General features: G+C 36.8%; 1 protein-coding gene across 1 annotated transcript; it reads right to left on the bottom strand.

Annotated features, from left to right (window-relative positions):
• Nucleotides 1-603: 603 nt before the first annotated feature.
• LOC132603442 (protease Do-like 9) lies at nucleotides 604-13,856 on the bottom strand. The gene is made up of 9 exons (XM_060316508.1): nucleotides 13,141-13,856; nucleotides 12,565-12,764; nucleotides 12,302-12,482; nucleotides 3,394-3,585; nucleotides 2,337-2,572; nucleotides 1,393-1,494; nucleotides 1,241-1,291; nucleotides 1,012-1,116; nucleotides 604-933 (listed from the first exon to the last, which is right to left on the bottom strand). The coding sequence occupies exons 1-9, from the start codon at nucleotides 13,715-13,717 to the stop codon at nucleotides 835-837; spliced, it is 1,743 nt and encodes a 580-aa protein (XP_060172491.1). The 5' UTR covers nucleotides 13,718-13,856; the 3' UTR covers nucleotides 604-834.
• Between the last annotated feature and the right edge of the window lie 3,297 nt (nucleotides 13,857-17,153).

Genomic DNA, 17,153 nt, shown 5'->3' with positions numbered 1-17,153 from the left:
AAAGCAAAAGAAAGAAGCGAAGGTAAGAGTCAAAATACATCGTGAAGAAGAGCTTATTTGTGAGCAAAAGTGGAGGACGAGAGTAATAAAGTCAAAAAGGTGTTTGAAAGGTTAGGACGAGTGTCGATGTGTTTTGGATGAAATGGTAAAATAGCCAAGAGAAAAAAAGTGAAAATTTGTTGTACGAGTTGCTTCCCGTGGAGCTTGCCTCGCAAGCAAGCACCTGAGGCCATTTTCCTTACCACGGCTGGTTTGTGTATCAAAATGAAACTGACTATCATACTAGTATTTATCGCTTGATTGGAATTCGGAAGCATACAGGCCGCAGTTTTACATTCAATTGCCACAAAAGCTACGTGCTTGTATACTATAGCCTGACATCAATACATCTGCTTCATCTACTTCCTGCGCGCTCAACTGAGAGCACTGCCCATATTCGGATAACAAGGTAGGTTTATTGATCCAAAGGAACTAGTGTTCTCCTTTTGACTGGCTCCATCTGAGAATGTGATCACATTCATATGTATAAGCCAAAACCCCTTGAATCCACTACCTGAGGCAACATGTGACACTGCTCTACAGCTATGACAAAGGAATCAAAAATTGAGAAAAAGGTACAACCCTTAACTAATTCTTGTAAGCGTTAGATGCTAACACCTAAGGTTTATTTACCATCCATCAATAGTGAAATACTACAAAAATCGTCTGCTTGGCTACAGATCAATTATGAAACCAAGAATGCTAAGAAAAATAATAAAGATGGCGGGCAAATAGGAAAAAATGAATATTCTCATGCTGGCAACAAGAATATTGATTTACCCCTGCTGAAATGATTTATGCCCTAAGATGCTCGGACATGGCAGAAGGAATACAATGTGTAGTAAGGATGTCTGATGTTGCAGATTTTGCCGTCTTTGTCTGAAGGACTACCACCTGCACAAAACAAATTAGGATTAATAGAGCATCTTTCCACAGATCTCTCAAAAACCCAAAGCAACAGAAAGTTCATACCTGCTGATATTCCAAATCAAACTTCAAAAACTCATCATTGCACTTCTCTACCATGCTGGCCAAACTCTTCAAATTATTCACAGGCTCACCATTAAAAGCAAGAACCTAGAACATGCACAGAAAGCCACACACCCAATAGGCACAGGAAGATGGTATCAATGGAAGACTCATTTGACAGACCACTTAAGAAAAAATGATATCAAGATTTAGAGATGCATCTGCCACCAACCTGAGTATTAACTATCTCCTCATATCCAATGTTAATGTCAGCAACTAGAACCTAAAAACAATTCATAAAGCAAAATGCAGACACAATATCAGATCCCACTTCAATACAACAATCCTGCAGCTTCTTAAGGATGATTCTTAAACGAGGCATACCTGGGAAACCACAACAATCTGTTCATCGGGTGATTGCCGAAACTCATGCAAGAGTTTGTCCAACAGCTTTACAGGAGCTTCATACTCATAATCCTTTCCATACTGGTTATGCACATAGGATGAGTTGGACAATAGAACTATTGCAATATATGATAAGGCAATTTATGCACCCCATGAATCACTATTAAGCAAAACATTGAAAAGAGTGATGCAAATGGCCATGTAGAGCATGTCATTTTCAATATAATGGCAGTGTAAAAGTTAGAATCTAAGCATTCGCTAAAACACTAACTCAAAAACTGAACATAGTATGATAAGAACCCTCTGTGCATAGGAATTAGGGGATTTCTGAAAAATGTTATTCAACTTATGAGCTATAAGAAAATTTTGTTATAATAACAGTGGTGTCCGGATCAACTTGTGTGCAAATGACTAGAGTCCACCGCGTATCTGCATCCTCCCATCCTTCCATCAGCATGGAACCAAGTAATTACACCACCAACCAAGTTAAGCGGATAGGAAGAAATCACCCAACATTTTTTGCCACTGCTAAGATTTGGACCCTAGTCTCCCAGGATGAGCTAGGAAATTTTTATGATAGTTAGAAGGTAATATCATTTACTTCCTTGTACATAAACTTTGATAATACCACCAAGAATACTCATGATGCCATCAAGCCAATTCCAGAAGGTATGATAAACCTCACCATACACGCAGTATTCCCCTAGAAGTGGCAATAAGCCACCTAAACTCCCAACATATACAAGCAAAGAAAATTGAAGGAAACACAGTTTTATCACAAACTTTGATCATGACAATTAAATAGAGAAGAATAAGTCACTCAAACAAGGCATCATAAGAAAAGGGCAGTGGTATAGAAATGTGGGCAGCATTACAGGAAGTGAGGAATATGACACATCAATATGCTAACACAAATTGAGTACCTCTGAACGAAGATATGGAACAGATACAGTTGTGAAAACAAATCCAGCTATAATATAGTATGACGGAGGTCGCCCCTTGTTGTGAGCCGGAATAAGCCTCATCTGAGTTGCAAGTTTGATGTTGAAATTTAATATCTCAGAATTACGACGAAGAACTTCAACTGCAGCGTTGTCGCCGGAATATTTTTGGGATACAAGATAACTAAAACCTATACGCTCTCCATGCCGAAATGGAACTGAAAATAATCAAAGGAAATCATGTGAACTCTCAATAGAAGATAAAATCTAAAGATAACAGATCTAACTTGAATAGGAGTGACAACACATAAAGCTTACCAAAAAAGAGTATCAATAAATAAATGTAACTATCATGCAACTCCGACTGACATATGTTCTTCGAAATGGGTTGAACCATTAGAAACCATAACAAAGATGACAAAAATTCTACTTGCAAATGTCAGGTAAGACATTCACTGAGTCAACCGAAAAACAAATGTGTGCAATGGATACACACTCCAAGAAGTACGAATACAAACCAAGAAAGCAGACAAAGTTCTCCTGTAAATACCGCATCCAATATGAAGGTCTCCTTAATAGTGCATCAGCCTTAGTCAGGTCATGAAGATGAATGTTGTTACCACTTAGAAGAAATGATATCACAAGAATAACATCAGGAAAATAAATGTAAGAACTACTAGTAAGTTAACAGTACATCCAGCAACTGATAATCAAGCTTTTTTGCATTAGTTGCAGAACATAGGTTGGAAAATTACAAGCAGATCATTTTTACAGTCAATAAGGTAAAAATTACAACAGCATTTATGCATTTCAATTATTAAAGCTTAATGCCTAAGCTACTGCAAAGAAAGGGTGGTGAGATAAGTTAACTATAAAGCTATGTTGCTCGGACTCTCCAAAAATGCTGCCGCACCGAGCCGGATCCTCCAAAAATGTACTACTTTTGGAGAATCCGACACACACCCATCAACATTTTTGAAGAGTCCGAGCAACATAGCTATAAAGAGCAAAAGGAAGCAAGCACAATTAGCATTTCAACCTGTTCCATCATTGGCAATATCAACCCCGTCAAAGCTTAGGATTACATCAGATGGCATCAACATCATAGACTCTGGGGCAGTAGGGTCGATTCTTCTTATACGGACACCTTTCTGGTCAGGTTTCATTCCCATTGACAACCGAAGATCTGGATTTTCCATCTTCTGCCACTCAACCCCAAGAATGGGAAACCCTAGGGCAAAATGAAAATAATGATAATATGCCAAAAAGACAGTAAGCCAAAATACAACAGTAAAACGGGCATTACTTGCATATAATAACTAGTCCATTTTTGCCAAAAGTAGGCACAACATCAAGCTACATCATGAGAAAATAAAAGGTCCTGACTCTTATGCATCAAGCACAAAGGTATTCTTTTTGTATCACATTAATATGGCGCCAGTAGCTAGTTACTTAGGACATGCATTCTATCCATCTTTCTTATTTTCAATTGTTTCTTTTTTTTTTTCTTTTTTTTTGAACAGTTAACATTTCTATTTTCTATTATGAACAGGGAAATACACCAATAGTGTACTTCAGTAGTACTTACAAGTAGTAGTCACAAAAGCAAAACCTACCACCTATTCCTTCATAAGCTATCTAAAATCTTAGCTTTGTCCTCTGCCTCCTGAGGGAGTTCATGAATACACCAAAAATAGAAAAACACTAGACAGTTAATTTTTAACTTCTGGAAAGTGATACTTTTATTTTCAAAACATCTCTGATTCCTCTCCTTCCATATTGTCCACCAGATGCAGGCCGGGACAATCTTCCATCTCTCCCTGTGTCCTGACAGATTCCCATCTCTGTTCCAGCAAGCTAGAACTTCAAATGTACTCCTTGGCATTGTCCAGTTTAGACCGTTCAAATTAAGAAAAATCTGCCAAAGTTGTTCTGCCACTTTACAGTGTAAGAAAAGATGATTAATCATCTCTGCTTCAGTTTCACAAAAAAAAAAACATCTGGAACATAGTTGACGACCCCTCTTCATCACATTATCTTGAGTTAAAACAGCCTATCTAGCCACTAACCAAGTGAAACATGCCACCTTGTAAGGAATCTTAACTTTCCAAATCAACTTCCAAGGCCAGAATCCCAGTTGAGTATTTCTGTTATGAATGCATTTGTAGGCTGATTTGACAGAGAATATCCCCTTCTTTTCCTTCAACCAAACTAGACTGTCCACATTAGTGGAAAAATCTTTGAACCGCTCAATAGTGCTGTAAAATTCTGTCAACCTTTCCACCTCCCAGTCATTGAGCAATCTCCTATAACTGAGATTCCAACCAAAATTATCCCCAACTTCCAAAATAATTGCCATCTTCTGTTGGTTCAAATTGTAAATCTCAGGGAACAAATGCTTCAACGAGTATTGACCAAAATGCATGACTTAGCCATGTTGCCAAAGGCGCGCTTAAGCCCTGAAACGAGGCTCAAAACATGTTGAGCGCTTCGCCTCGCTTTATTTCCGCTTCAGTGTCATCAACAAGGCTCTAAGACACAGTTTTCCTTGACAATGGGCCCCTCTGGAAGAGGTGACACTAGATAATTGATATTTCACTTTATCGCAATGTTTTTACTATTTCTTTGTCCATATATTTGTTGTTCATGCTTATTATTATTAGTCTTGGACTAAACATAGATATGTGTTTTTTCACCATTGCGCCTTTTTTCATTAAAGCCCACGTTTTATTTGCGCTTTGCACTTAAAGCCACAGCTGACCTTAGAGCTTTTTTGCGCTTTTCGCTTTTAATAACACTGGGTGCACGTGAACCCATCCTACTTGAACATACAAGTAACTTTCCTGTATTTTAACTTCATGTTTTACTATATAGTGCTGAGGCACCCAGGGTCAAAGTTAGGCATTTGGTGCTCTCAGTTCAAAACCCTATGGTCACATATGATATTTTGTTTTTAGCTCGACTTTTCTTCTGTTTATTTTCGAACAATTTTCTCTTTTCCCTAAATAGGATTAAGGATAAATACTATTCAATAATTTCATATATATCGTAATTGATAATATTGATGAAAAATACAAATTTAGGTTAATAGTTATCTCTTTGGATAATATTGTGCAAAATTCATAAATCATAAAACACTAAAAAAATTCACTTCATTTAACGTTATGACAATTTTATACTAACACCCGTGGTGCACCCGTGGTCTTAAAATTCTGGATTCGCCTCTGTTTAGAAGCATTTTTTTCAAGCTTGGTCAAACGCTAATTGTTGCTTAAATGTGCTTTTCAAATTGATTAGCCACACACAAACCAAAAGTACTTTTTTAAAAAAGCACTTTTCAGAATAAGTTGTTTTTAGAAGCTTGGCCAAACAAGGTATAAAACAAAACTAAAAGAAACTTAGAGAATTCTGACCTCTTAGCAAACCAAGAAAGTCAATAGAAAAAATTCAATTAGATCATACTGTAGTCGGTGTACATAAGACAAATCTGTAAGTAACAGTGTTGATGGTATTTGAGATTCGGGATAAACCAGATTGGGAGATACAAGGGTTCAAATACCTCATGGAACTCCTTTACAAGTAGGACATCACACCGTAGGACCCAGATGCTTGGAAAAGGAACGGGAGGTGAATGTGGATTATTTTCAGTGAAATCCTTCACCAAATATTTGGAAAAGGTACATTTGTTCATTTAACTGAAGGCAATTGTGCCATTGTTACAGCTGATATTTTGAGAAGAAGCATGTGCAAACGCTCGAATGTAACCATGGACCACTTGTTTCTACACTGCCAAGTTGCTAGTCAGTTGTTTTTTTTTTATGAAGATGTTGTCATTGATATAGGGCAACTGGAAGGTGCCATAATACAGAAGCAAAAGCCAGAGGGCTTTTGAAGCAAAAAACATGTTAGTCTCCATTACATTAAGGGGTCGTTTGGTGTGAAGGATAAGCAAAAACAGTCCCGGGATAAAATTTTAGTGCCTCCTTATCCCATGTTTGGTTGGAATAAAAATCCAAGATAACTAATCCCGGGATTAGTTATCCCGGGATTGTAGCCTTATTTTATACCACCTTGAGGGTGGAATAACTAATCCCGGGATTAGTTATCCCGGGATAGGTTGTTTCCCAACAACGAGCCCTAAAGCTATACTAGTACCATGGAGCTAACAAAGTCCAAAAAACTGTCCATGCTATTAACAGGAGTAAGAAAATTCTAGCTAAGCAAAAAAACTAAGCATTTAGCCTTCAGCGAATGTGTTGGAGTTGATAACCCATCAAAACACCTGCGGTTTCTTTCATTCCATACGACCCAAAAGATGACTGCTGGAATCATTTCCCAGACCTTCTTGATGGTTTTGTCAACTCCATAAAATCCAGCTAGTGTGTCAGTTGTGGTGAATGGTATTTAACCTATTTGGAATTATGTGGTCAATGCCTGATTGCCTGCTAAAATCAAGAATGTGAAAAAGTTGTATAGCATGGGATATAGCCCCTTCATCTATCATGTGGTTCTTGGGAGGGAAAGGAACATGTGAGTTTTTGTGGATGTTCAAATGGTTTTGTATGGATGAGGGCCTGTCTTTTCTTTCTAGATAATTTTTGGTGGACCCACGAGGTTCCTATTAGTATAGATCATTTTTTATTAACCATATCTTTCAGTAGGTTGTCTACCCTTTTTTCTTCAAGTAATGGATTCATTGATATATTTCAGAAAACTCCGGTATGCAAGTTTTATACCAAAGCTGGTAGACATACATCAAAACATGTCAGTTCTCTACTTCTGTTGCTATTTATATACTGAAGGTTTTTTTTTCTTTTTGTAAGAAAAAAACTAATAAAATTATAACTTTATCAGAGAAAATTGGTCACAAGTCATTCTCCAACAACCCCATATTCTAATTAACAATCGACTACACCTCAACAAAAGTAGCTGAAGTTGGTTACAAGAATCATTTATATCCATTCCGCGGGTCCATTTCATTACAATTCTATTTTTGTAATCTTGTAAAGGCAAATCAAGGAGTTCCCCAAGACTAGATATTTCTAAATCTCACAGTTCTCTCTCCAAGATCAAAAAGTATCTAATAAGAACAAAAGACTCCTGACAAACACCAAGTGTAATATAACAAAAGAAGTCTTAATCCCAACTAGCTACCATCATCTATACAAGTCATTTACTTGCAATGCTTCTATTCTTAGCTAAGTGCCTGTTTGGATGGGCTTATGCCTATAAGCTGTTTGCAGCTTATAAGCTAAAAAAAAAATAAGTTGGGGTAGTCTAACTTATTTTTTTTGGCTTATAAGCTGTTTTCAGCTTATAAGCTGCTTTAGATAAGCTAAGTCAAATGGGCCCAATTATTTTTTTGAGCTTATTTTAAGCACAAATGACTTTAAGCTGGCCAGCCAAACACTCAAAAAAGTTGAAAACAGCTTATAAGCAACTTATAAGCCAATCCAAACGGGCTCTAAGTCTATATCTTCCGCCTTGATTTCTACTTTCTAGGCTTTTTGAGACAATTTCCCGATTATGATATTAAGTCTACCTCATCCTATTAAAAGCGCGCTTAAGGCGCCTAAGCGCAAAAGCGAGGCGCAACACAACTTTGGCGCTCCACCTGACCTGAAGCGAGGCGCGTGTGGTCAGAGAGCCTTTAATTATTTTTTTAAAATTACAGTAGGTGTCTGTCACAGTTCCCTAAGGGAGTAAATTAGAGTTTCCAAAAAAAATAGAAAGAGATGGAATATTATAAAAAGGCAGAGAAGTTTGAAGCTCAACAGAATAAGACAAGATCAGCTTTTGGACAACTGAAACGGCAAGCTTTCATCACAGGTTCTACTCTTCTCTGCTTCTTTGTTTTTTCTTCTTTACGTATGACACTGACTCTCTCTATTCTACTCATTCTTTTATTATTAATTCTTATTATTAATATATAAGAGAGATATATATAGACAAAAAAAAAACCTCCATTAAAATATGTGTATTTTACTGAGTTGACTTTTTTTCTATTTGGTCTTTTGCTATTTATTTTTTTCGATTAAGGTGGATCACTGGTATAGTTGAAAGAAATGGGTTTGGTGCTTAATTTCTTTATTTAATCATTTTGTCTTTGTAGAAAATTTGTAGAATTAAATGGGACACTTGTCCTTGTTTGGTGATTCATGCTATTTATGTAACACCACCTGTAAAGAGACTTAAGAGAGGATAAAGATACAACTTTCTTGGAAGTCATGTCATAATGGTGGACCCCAGTGGTGTCCACTTTATCTTCTTGTTGCATATATTTATTTAACAATTATAATTACATGCAAAATGTCATATATTATTTTTTACTCTATTTCAGAATTCAAATGTTAAGAGGATCTGTCTACCTTACATTTTTGTTGTATATTATTATTTAAAAGTTGTAATTGCATGCAAAGTGCATTGCATGTGACTTGTAAATTTTATTTCACAGTTAAAAATGGCAAAGGACTGTCCAGCTTTATTTTCTTGTTATGTATATTATTTAAAAATTATAATTAATTGCAAGATGCCTTATATTATTATTTTTTTTTCCAGAATTAGAATGGCAGAGGACTTGTCTAAAGGCAATCGAAGGGATCCTGGCTGGAAATATAATCATTTGCAGAATCCTAATGACACTACAAGAGTCACATGCAATTTTTGTGAAAAAACAACCAGGGGTGGAATTAATAGGGCAAAACAACATTTGATTGAGAACTTTAGGAATGCAGCAAAGTGTTTAAATTGCCCACGGGAGGTTAGAGATGAATTGAGAAATTACATGGAGGAGAAAAAATTAAGAAAGAAAGTCTATACTAATGAATTTTCTGGATTTGATGAGTTTGATTATCAAGACGATGTCGGTGGAGAAGATGAAGTCCAAGAGATCATTCATAAGAAAAGAGGTGGAGGAAGCTTTCCTAGTAGCACTAGTAAGAAATTGGCCAAAGGAAAGGGACCCATGGATGTGTTTCTACAAAGGCAAGGAACACTTAGGCAAGCAAATATCAAAGATTCATGTGATAAAGAAGCAAGAGCAATGACAATTCAAAAAGTTGCTCGCTTCTTTTACGATAATGGGATCCCATTCAATGTTGCTCGCTCAAAAAGTTTTAAGGAAGCAATTGAGGCTGTAGGAAGGTATGGTCCAAACTTGAAGCCTCCAAGTTACCACGAATTAAGGGTTCCGTTACTTAGGAAGGAGGTTGAGTTGACCAATGAGATTATAAACAAACATAGACAAGAATGGCTGAAGTATGGATGTTCCATTATGGCGGATGGATGGTCAGATAGAAAACAAAGAACTTTGATAAACTTTTTGGTGAATTCTCCATATGGAACAGTGTTCATGGAGTCGATAGATGCTTCCTCATTTGTTAAGACTGGAGAGAAGTTATGTGAATTGCTTGATAGATACGTGGAGCGCGTTGGAGAGCAGAATGTGGTTCAGGTTATAAGTGATAATGGCAGCAACTTTGTGTTGGCTGGTAAGAATTTATTGTTTTAAATGTTTAAGTTTTATTTTTACTTTCTAATATCGATCAAAGTTCTGATTTCTATTTGTTAACACGTTTACTTACTTTTATTTCTATAGGTCAGCTCTTACAGAGAAAAAGAAGACACGTATATTGGACTCCGTGTGCAGCCCATTGTATAGATCTTATGTTAGAAGACATCGCGAAGATTCCAAACATTAAGAAGACCCTTCAAAGAGCAATCGCCCTTGTCGGTTTCATTTATAGGCACTCAGGAGTCTTAAATATGATGAGAGATTTCACAAAAAATAAAGAGTTGGTGAAATGTGGGATTACTCGATTTGCAACAAGTTTTCTAACTTTGCAACGGTTGCATTGTCAAAAAACTAATTTGTGAGCAATGTTTACATCTGACAAATGGATGATTAGTAGATGGTCTAAGTTACCAAAGGGAAAATCTGTAGCTCATACCGTCTTGATGACAACATTCTGGAACCAGGTTGTGTATATTTTGAAAATCATGGGGCCTCTTGTTAAAGTGTTGCGATTAGCTGATAATGAGAAAAAACTCGCAATGGGGTACATTTATGAAGCCATGGATAGAGCTAAGGAGGCTATTGCAAAGGCATTTGAAGGGGATATTGCAAAGTACAAAGATATCTTTAAGATTATTGATGAAAGATGGCAATGCCAATTGCATCATCCATTACATGCAGCTGGACATTATCTAAATCCAGAGTTCTTCTATCAAAATCCAACTATTGAAAATTGTACAGAAGTAACAAATGGGTTGTATGCTTGTATTGAAAAATTGGTTCCAGGCACTGAAGTTCAAGACAAGATTATGTCGGAGATACCACTGTACACTAAAGCTGAACAACAATTTGGCCTTCCGATTGCAAAAAGATCTAGAACAACAAGATCTCCTGGTAAGTGAAAATATTAACCTTTAAATTGCTAATTATTAGTTTATGTTTAAAATTTTACTTAATACTTCCATAGTTACATACTTACATTAACTTAGAAATAATGATTGTAAACATAACACTTTTTACAGTTGAATGGTGGAATTTATATGGTAATTCGGCTCCTCATCTCCAAAAATTAGCTATTAGAATTTTGGGTTTAACGGTTAGTGCTGCTGGATGCGAGCGTAATTGGAGCGTATTTGAGCATGTAAGTACTCGTAGTGGTATACTTCTTATTTATTCATTTTCTTTGCATAGTTAATCAATTATACTAAATTACTAACAATAAAATAATTCATGCAACAGATCCATACCAAAAAAAGGAACAGACTGGAGCACCAAAGATTGAATGATCTGGTGTATGTCAAGTACAATCGAGCTTTAAAAGCCCGTTATGACTTGCGGAGTGTTATTGATCCAATCTCTTTGGATAACATTGACCATAGTAATGAGTGGTTGGTTGGGAGGATGGGTGTTAATGTGGAAGCAGAAGATGAGTTGGTATTTGGTAATGATAGCTTAACTTTGGGTGATGTTGCAAGAGCGTCGGGTAGTGAGGACGTCTTGACATACACAAGGCGACAAAAGAGACAGTTAGGAGTTATGACAGCTAATGCCTCAAGCTCCCGAGCTCCACATGTTGAGTCTCTTGACATAGAAGATGAGATTATTTCTGATGAGTCAGGGGAAGAAGAGATTGGAGGCTATAGTTCTGGTGATACCAATGAGGATCACCCTATTGAGGAAGATTATATGGGGGAATATTATTTTAGTGATTAGAAGTAGAATCAAGATTGGGTTTATCTTTCCATATTAAGACTTAAGTTAATGATTTGATGAACTTAGACTTAATTATAAGCAATTGAGGAAGATTATATGGAGGAATATTATTTTAGTGATTAGAAGAAGAAATGTAGAATCAAGATTGGGTTTATCTTTCCATATTAAGACTTAGGTTGATGATTTGATGAACTTAAGACTTCATTATAAGCAATATATATTTATCATTTATGTCTATTATGTTCTCTAAATATTACATATATATTTATTTTTTTAAAATCTTCGTAGTGCGCTTTTTTTCAGTGAAGCCCGCGCTTTAAGTGCGCTTTGCTCTTAAAGCTCCAACAGGGCTTCAGCACTTTTTTGCGCTTTTCGCTTTTGACAACACTGTTTTTACCACCTTCAATTGTCATATTGATGCACTTACAGATTGGTCCATATTGAGTTCTACATAGGACATGGCAAAACCATCTGAAGTGACCTTTTAATTTATGCTCTATATATGCTATTGCACACACTATCGGTATCGGAAATGATACACTTTTAATCTTGTATGACCGCACATTCATGTTAACATTTGCATTTTCAACAACATTCACCGTATAGCTGTGACCAATATGAATAACTACAATGAAATAAAACAGATGTGACCAACATGGACAACTACAGTTTTCTTTTTGTTGATAAGTACATGAATAACTACAAGTTCCAGTAAACTTACCGGTATATGCTCCATTCTTCTCATAGTCTTTAATGAAGTGCATGATTACAGGTGTTGGGATGACATAACCAATATTCTCCACATCTTCATGTTTAAGGGACTGAAATGCGATACCTACACAATTTCCTTTATCATTAAAAGCAGGCCCACCAGAATTTCCAGAATTTATAGCTGCATCAATCTGCAAACTAACAACATTTGTCAGATACCAGAGCAAATACGGAAAGAACGTTGCAATAATTCATGAGTGAAAATTGATATACCTGGAGCCCCAAAAGTTCCGTAGAGCCATGAACATAAGATAATATCTCTATGCGTGAAACAACACCACTTGTGACAGATATTGTATCACCCCCAATTGGATAACCTACTACTGTGACACCATCTTGAAGGGCTGGCAAATCCCCAAATTCGACAGGTGAGACCCCCTCCCAGAACTCATCATCATCCACAGTCAGCAAAGCTGTAGCACCACAAAATCCAAATTAACAGTGTATCAAAGGCTATTTACAAGAATGATGTACTACCAGAAGCTGCTACATAAAGCCTAGCACAGTATAAATTATTAATTCACGTTGGTGGCAGTATTATCATTCGAGTGCAATCATTAGGCCCCACCTAAAACAAACTACTCCCTCAGTCTCAATTTGTATGACATTTCCGATTCTGGACACCCCAAAATGTTCTAACATCATAACATTTTTATACTTTGACAATTCAGTCAAAATAACTTTTCAGCCATTACTGTAATATTACACCTCTAACATCCATATAGAACCAAACAGTATGATGGCAAAAGGGACAAAGGGAGAAGAATATATACTTTAAGAAAGGCTCACCAATATCACATTCAGTTCCAATAGCGAGGACAGTGGCAACATACTTAGTATCAGAGCCTCTCTTCTTCAACTTAACCTGAGTGTAATGCTCAACAGAGTGTGCATTAGTGAGAACCCTTCTTCCTTTAATAACAAACCCACTACTACTCGAACTATACTGTCGCTTCCGCTGCCAAGGAAGGGAATAATTGGGTTCAGTGTGAACACAAAACACCTTCACTACAGCATCCATCGCTGGGGAGGTAACAGCTGCAGCACCATTTGCCCCAGGGGCAATAAGAGACGCTACCCCATTGGGTTTATTATCTCGTGTTGGGGAGGTGACCTTTAGGGTTTTTCCATTTTCAGGGTTGATGTTTTGGGGTAGATTAGGGGTTTTGCGAGGGCGACCACGGCGGGGGCGTTGGGAAGTGGAAGTAGGAGGAGGGGGTGGGTGGATGAGCTCAACATTACTGACTGAGAAAACGACGTCGTCTATGTCAATGTCTATGTGGGGTGAAGGAATGTCTTCTGCTGTTGAAGGAGGGGGATCTGATTTGGGCTTTCTTCCTCGTTTTCGTTTGTTCACACCTGCCATTGTGAGATGGAGAGGGATGAAGAAGACAAGGGAGCTAATTTTGTTTTTGTATTGCTGGGCGGGGAAATTGTTTGATGAATGAAGGACGACACCTCGTCTTCAATGTCCGAAAAAAGAAACTCCCTTCGACCATTTTACTTACTCGTTGTGTTTATTAAAAGTAGACGGTCTAAATAATTGTCATTAAATTAAAGATATAATTAGCTGTTATTTCCCATCTTTAATCTTAGTCAAAAAATGGGGAGAAAAAATAATGTGATAAAAAAGAGAGCAACGTTAAAGTAAAATTAAATGATAAATAAAAATAATTTAGTCAAATTATCTTTTTAGTTAATATGTCTTTAAGAACGTACAAAAAACATATCAAGTAAAATGGATCAGAAGGAGTAATATGGGGGATTATATCAAATTTAACCCTTTTTTAGTTTCTTAACCGTACGTAATGGGTAAGAACTTTTTGAAATTTATTCTTCTTTCCCTGCTATCTATTCCAAATCTCTTTCCCTTCCTCTCTTCTTTGGTAGTAAGAAACAAACCACAACACACACAAAAAAAATTATTCATTTTCCTAAATTTTTCTTCTACAATAAAAGGAAAACATACATAGACCCACACACCCACACACGTCATCTTTATCATCATAGGATCTATGAAACTGTAAGTCAAATTGATTGCTAGTTAACACACCCAATTTACTGCTATATTTGAAGTTGATTTTTGTGAGAAGTTTAGAGGGTTTGTTGTTTAGACTTATTTGAAATAGTCTACGTAAGTTGTCTATAAAATTTAAGTCATTTGGTGGAGATTTAGACTGATTTTGAGTAAGAATTGCAACTGAAAAGAAGAAGTGTGTCCCTGTAGTTAGCAACGTTTATACGATATTATGCATTTTTATACAAGATAGATACATTGTTTATATATGTGTATATATGTTACACCTCGGAAAAACTTCATGTCGTTGCACAGTGAATAGACTAACGCAGGGAAAAAAGTATAGGATGTTTCTATAAGTAAGAAGTAGTACTTAGCGGTTCCCATTAAGATTCCAAAGACGTTTGAGGAAAAAGAAGAAATTTCGTTAGGAAAGACGAAGTATACGTTGTGTTTTGGAAAGGATTTACAAAGTACCGAGTTAATGTTGACTTAATGATGTCTTAAAGAGGAGTTATGACGCCCCTTAGATTGTTAATGAAGTGTTAAACAAGTGTTAAGAACGCTTCATAAGGATTGGAGGCAAAACGAGTCGACGAGGACAAGCTTCGGAAAACTGTGGATTGTACGATTCACTATACGGACCGTATAAAAGATACTGCCCGTATATATGACCGTATAACCTACTCAGAATTGGGGTCTCCACTGGAACCAATGTACGGTCACACATACGGCCCATATAAATTATACGGACCGTATGTGTGTTCGTATAACTGGGTCGGGACAGATTTTTAAGTTTTATAAAAGAGGACCCCAAGTTCATATTTCATTTCTCATTTTCTCTCCACACCTCAAGAAGTCTCTAGAACTCTCTCCACACTTCATCTACAAGAATCCAAGAGAAATTAAGGATCGCCTTCATCAAACCAAGGAAATCAAGTGCAAGAAGCTCACTAGGATTCATACAAGACAAGAAATCTCTTTGGATTGAAGCTAGGGTTTTTCTCAAATGAAGTATTTTCATCCAAAGGCCATTCTTATACTATCAAAGGTAAGTTTTGTGATCAATTCATGTTATTTAGAGTATTGAGAGGTTGAAAGACTTGGATTATGAAAGGAGGTAGAAGATGGGTTACAAATATGAGAATAGTGGCATTTGTGAGTAATAGATTAATATGAATCATGATTCTTGATGTGTTGTGATTATAATTATGTTATAAATGATATTAAGAGTATGGAAGAAACATTATATGAGGATGAATGTAATGTTGTATTATGACCATGATTATGGATGCCCTTGAAATGGAAGTAGGAGATTGAATAATGTATGGTTGATAAAGATTGTTGAGTATGATATTATGAATATTAGTATTGACGTTTGGGAGTTGTTATGTTATATGGAGAAAGTTGTAGAAACAAAGGAGACGCTACCTAATTTTCTCTAGCCTTAGTTCAAGCATGCTTACGTTATCGATTATCTAATATTAGTACGAACTCTCTTGAAGGTAGAAACGTGAACATTGGAGGGGAACGTTCAAGTGATAAAGTAGCTAAACGAAAAGGTATGTAAGGCTAGTCCCTTCTTTTCTAAGGCATGATTCTCATAACATGACTCTCTTATCTTCCATGACCTTTTTACATTCTGGAAAAATATGAGTCAATGGTTATGAAGAGCTTTTTATGAGATGAAGCTTATGCTATGTTATGAATCCAATAATGATGATGATGAGTCTAAGCCCAAAGATCTTAAAGCTCATGCCATGATGTTCCTATGAAGCTAATGATTCTTATACGCCCCTTTGATGTTGTTCATTGTTTCTAGACCCACCTAATAATGTTAGTTCCTTCGAGGTGAAGTATGACAATTATGATTACTCCATAATGGAATCGGGGGTTCTCGACCTTACGTCACCCCGATATGGTTATAGATTATCTTTAGATTCTAATGCATGCTTTATGATGAGTATATATGATGATACCATTCCACCGCGCCTAGATGGCCAGGCATGACACCGCGAAGGCGGGCGGCTTGAGACTTCACCGCGCCTAGATGGCCAGGCATGACACCGCAAAGGCGGGCTGCTTATTATTACACCGTGCCTTGAGGGCCGGACATGACACCACTAGTGGGCGACGTGTGATAGTTACCCGGACGCGGGTTAACGATGATGGTAAATATGATATGCATACATGTGTTTCCTTTAAAGGTTAAGCAGGTTATATCTTCAGCTCATGTTCCATTATTTCTTTATTATGCTATTATTATTCATGTCTTACATACTCAGTACAATGTTCGTACTGACGTCCTTCCTTTTTGGACGATGTGTTCATGCCCACAGGTAGACAAGGAGACAGTGCAGATCCGTAGGAGCTTATCAGAGGACTTACAGGAGCACTCCATTATTCCAGAGGTGCTACTTATGATCATGTTCTTTTGTGTATATATTTTGGGCACGACGGGGTCCTGTCCCTTTATTACGCCTCGAAAAATTTTCCGTTGATGCACAGTGAATAGACTAACGAAGGGCACAAAGTATACGATTTTTCGATAAGTAAGAAATAGAATTTGATGATCCTAATTGAGATTTCAAAGACATTTGAGGTAAGAGAAGAAAGTTTGCCAAGAAAGGCAAGGTATACGTTATATATCGGAAAGGATTTACGAGTAACAAGTTAATGATGACTTAATGATGTCTTGGAGAAGAGTTATAGCATCCCTTAGACTGTTGATGAGGTGTTAAACAAGTGTTAAGAAGGTTCCATAAGGTTTGGAGATCAGACGAGT

The sequence above is a fragment of the Lycium barbarum genome, chromosome 7 (genome assembly GCF_019175385.1).
Source record: "Lycium barbarum isolate Lr01 chromosome 7, ASM1917538v2, whole genome shotgun sequence".
Taxonomy (NCBI): domain Eukaryota; kingdom Viridiplantae; phylum Streptophyta; class Magnoliopsida; order Solanales; family Solanaceae; genus Lycium; species Lycium barbarum.
Note: the sequence above shows the minus strand (reverse complement) of the source record. Positions and strands in the feature narration are given on the sequence as shown.

Coding starts and splice junctions, on each gene's coding strand:
- LOC132603442 (XM_060316508.1), bottom strand. CDS start 13,717: ATGGCAGGTGTGAACAAACGAAAACGAGGAAGAAAGCCCAAATCAGAT. Junction 12,765..13,140: donor TGGAACTGAATGTGATATTG/GTGAGCCTTTCT, acceptor GTGGTGCTACAG/CTTTGCTGACTGTGGATGAT. Junction 12,483..12,564: donor CGGAACTTTTGGGGCTCCAG/GTATATCAATTT, acceptor GTTAGTTTGCAG/ATTGATGCAGCTATAAATTC.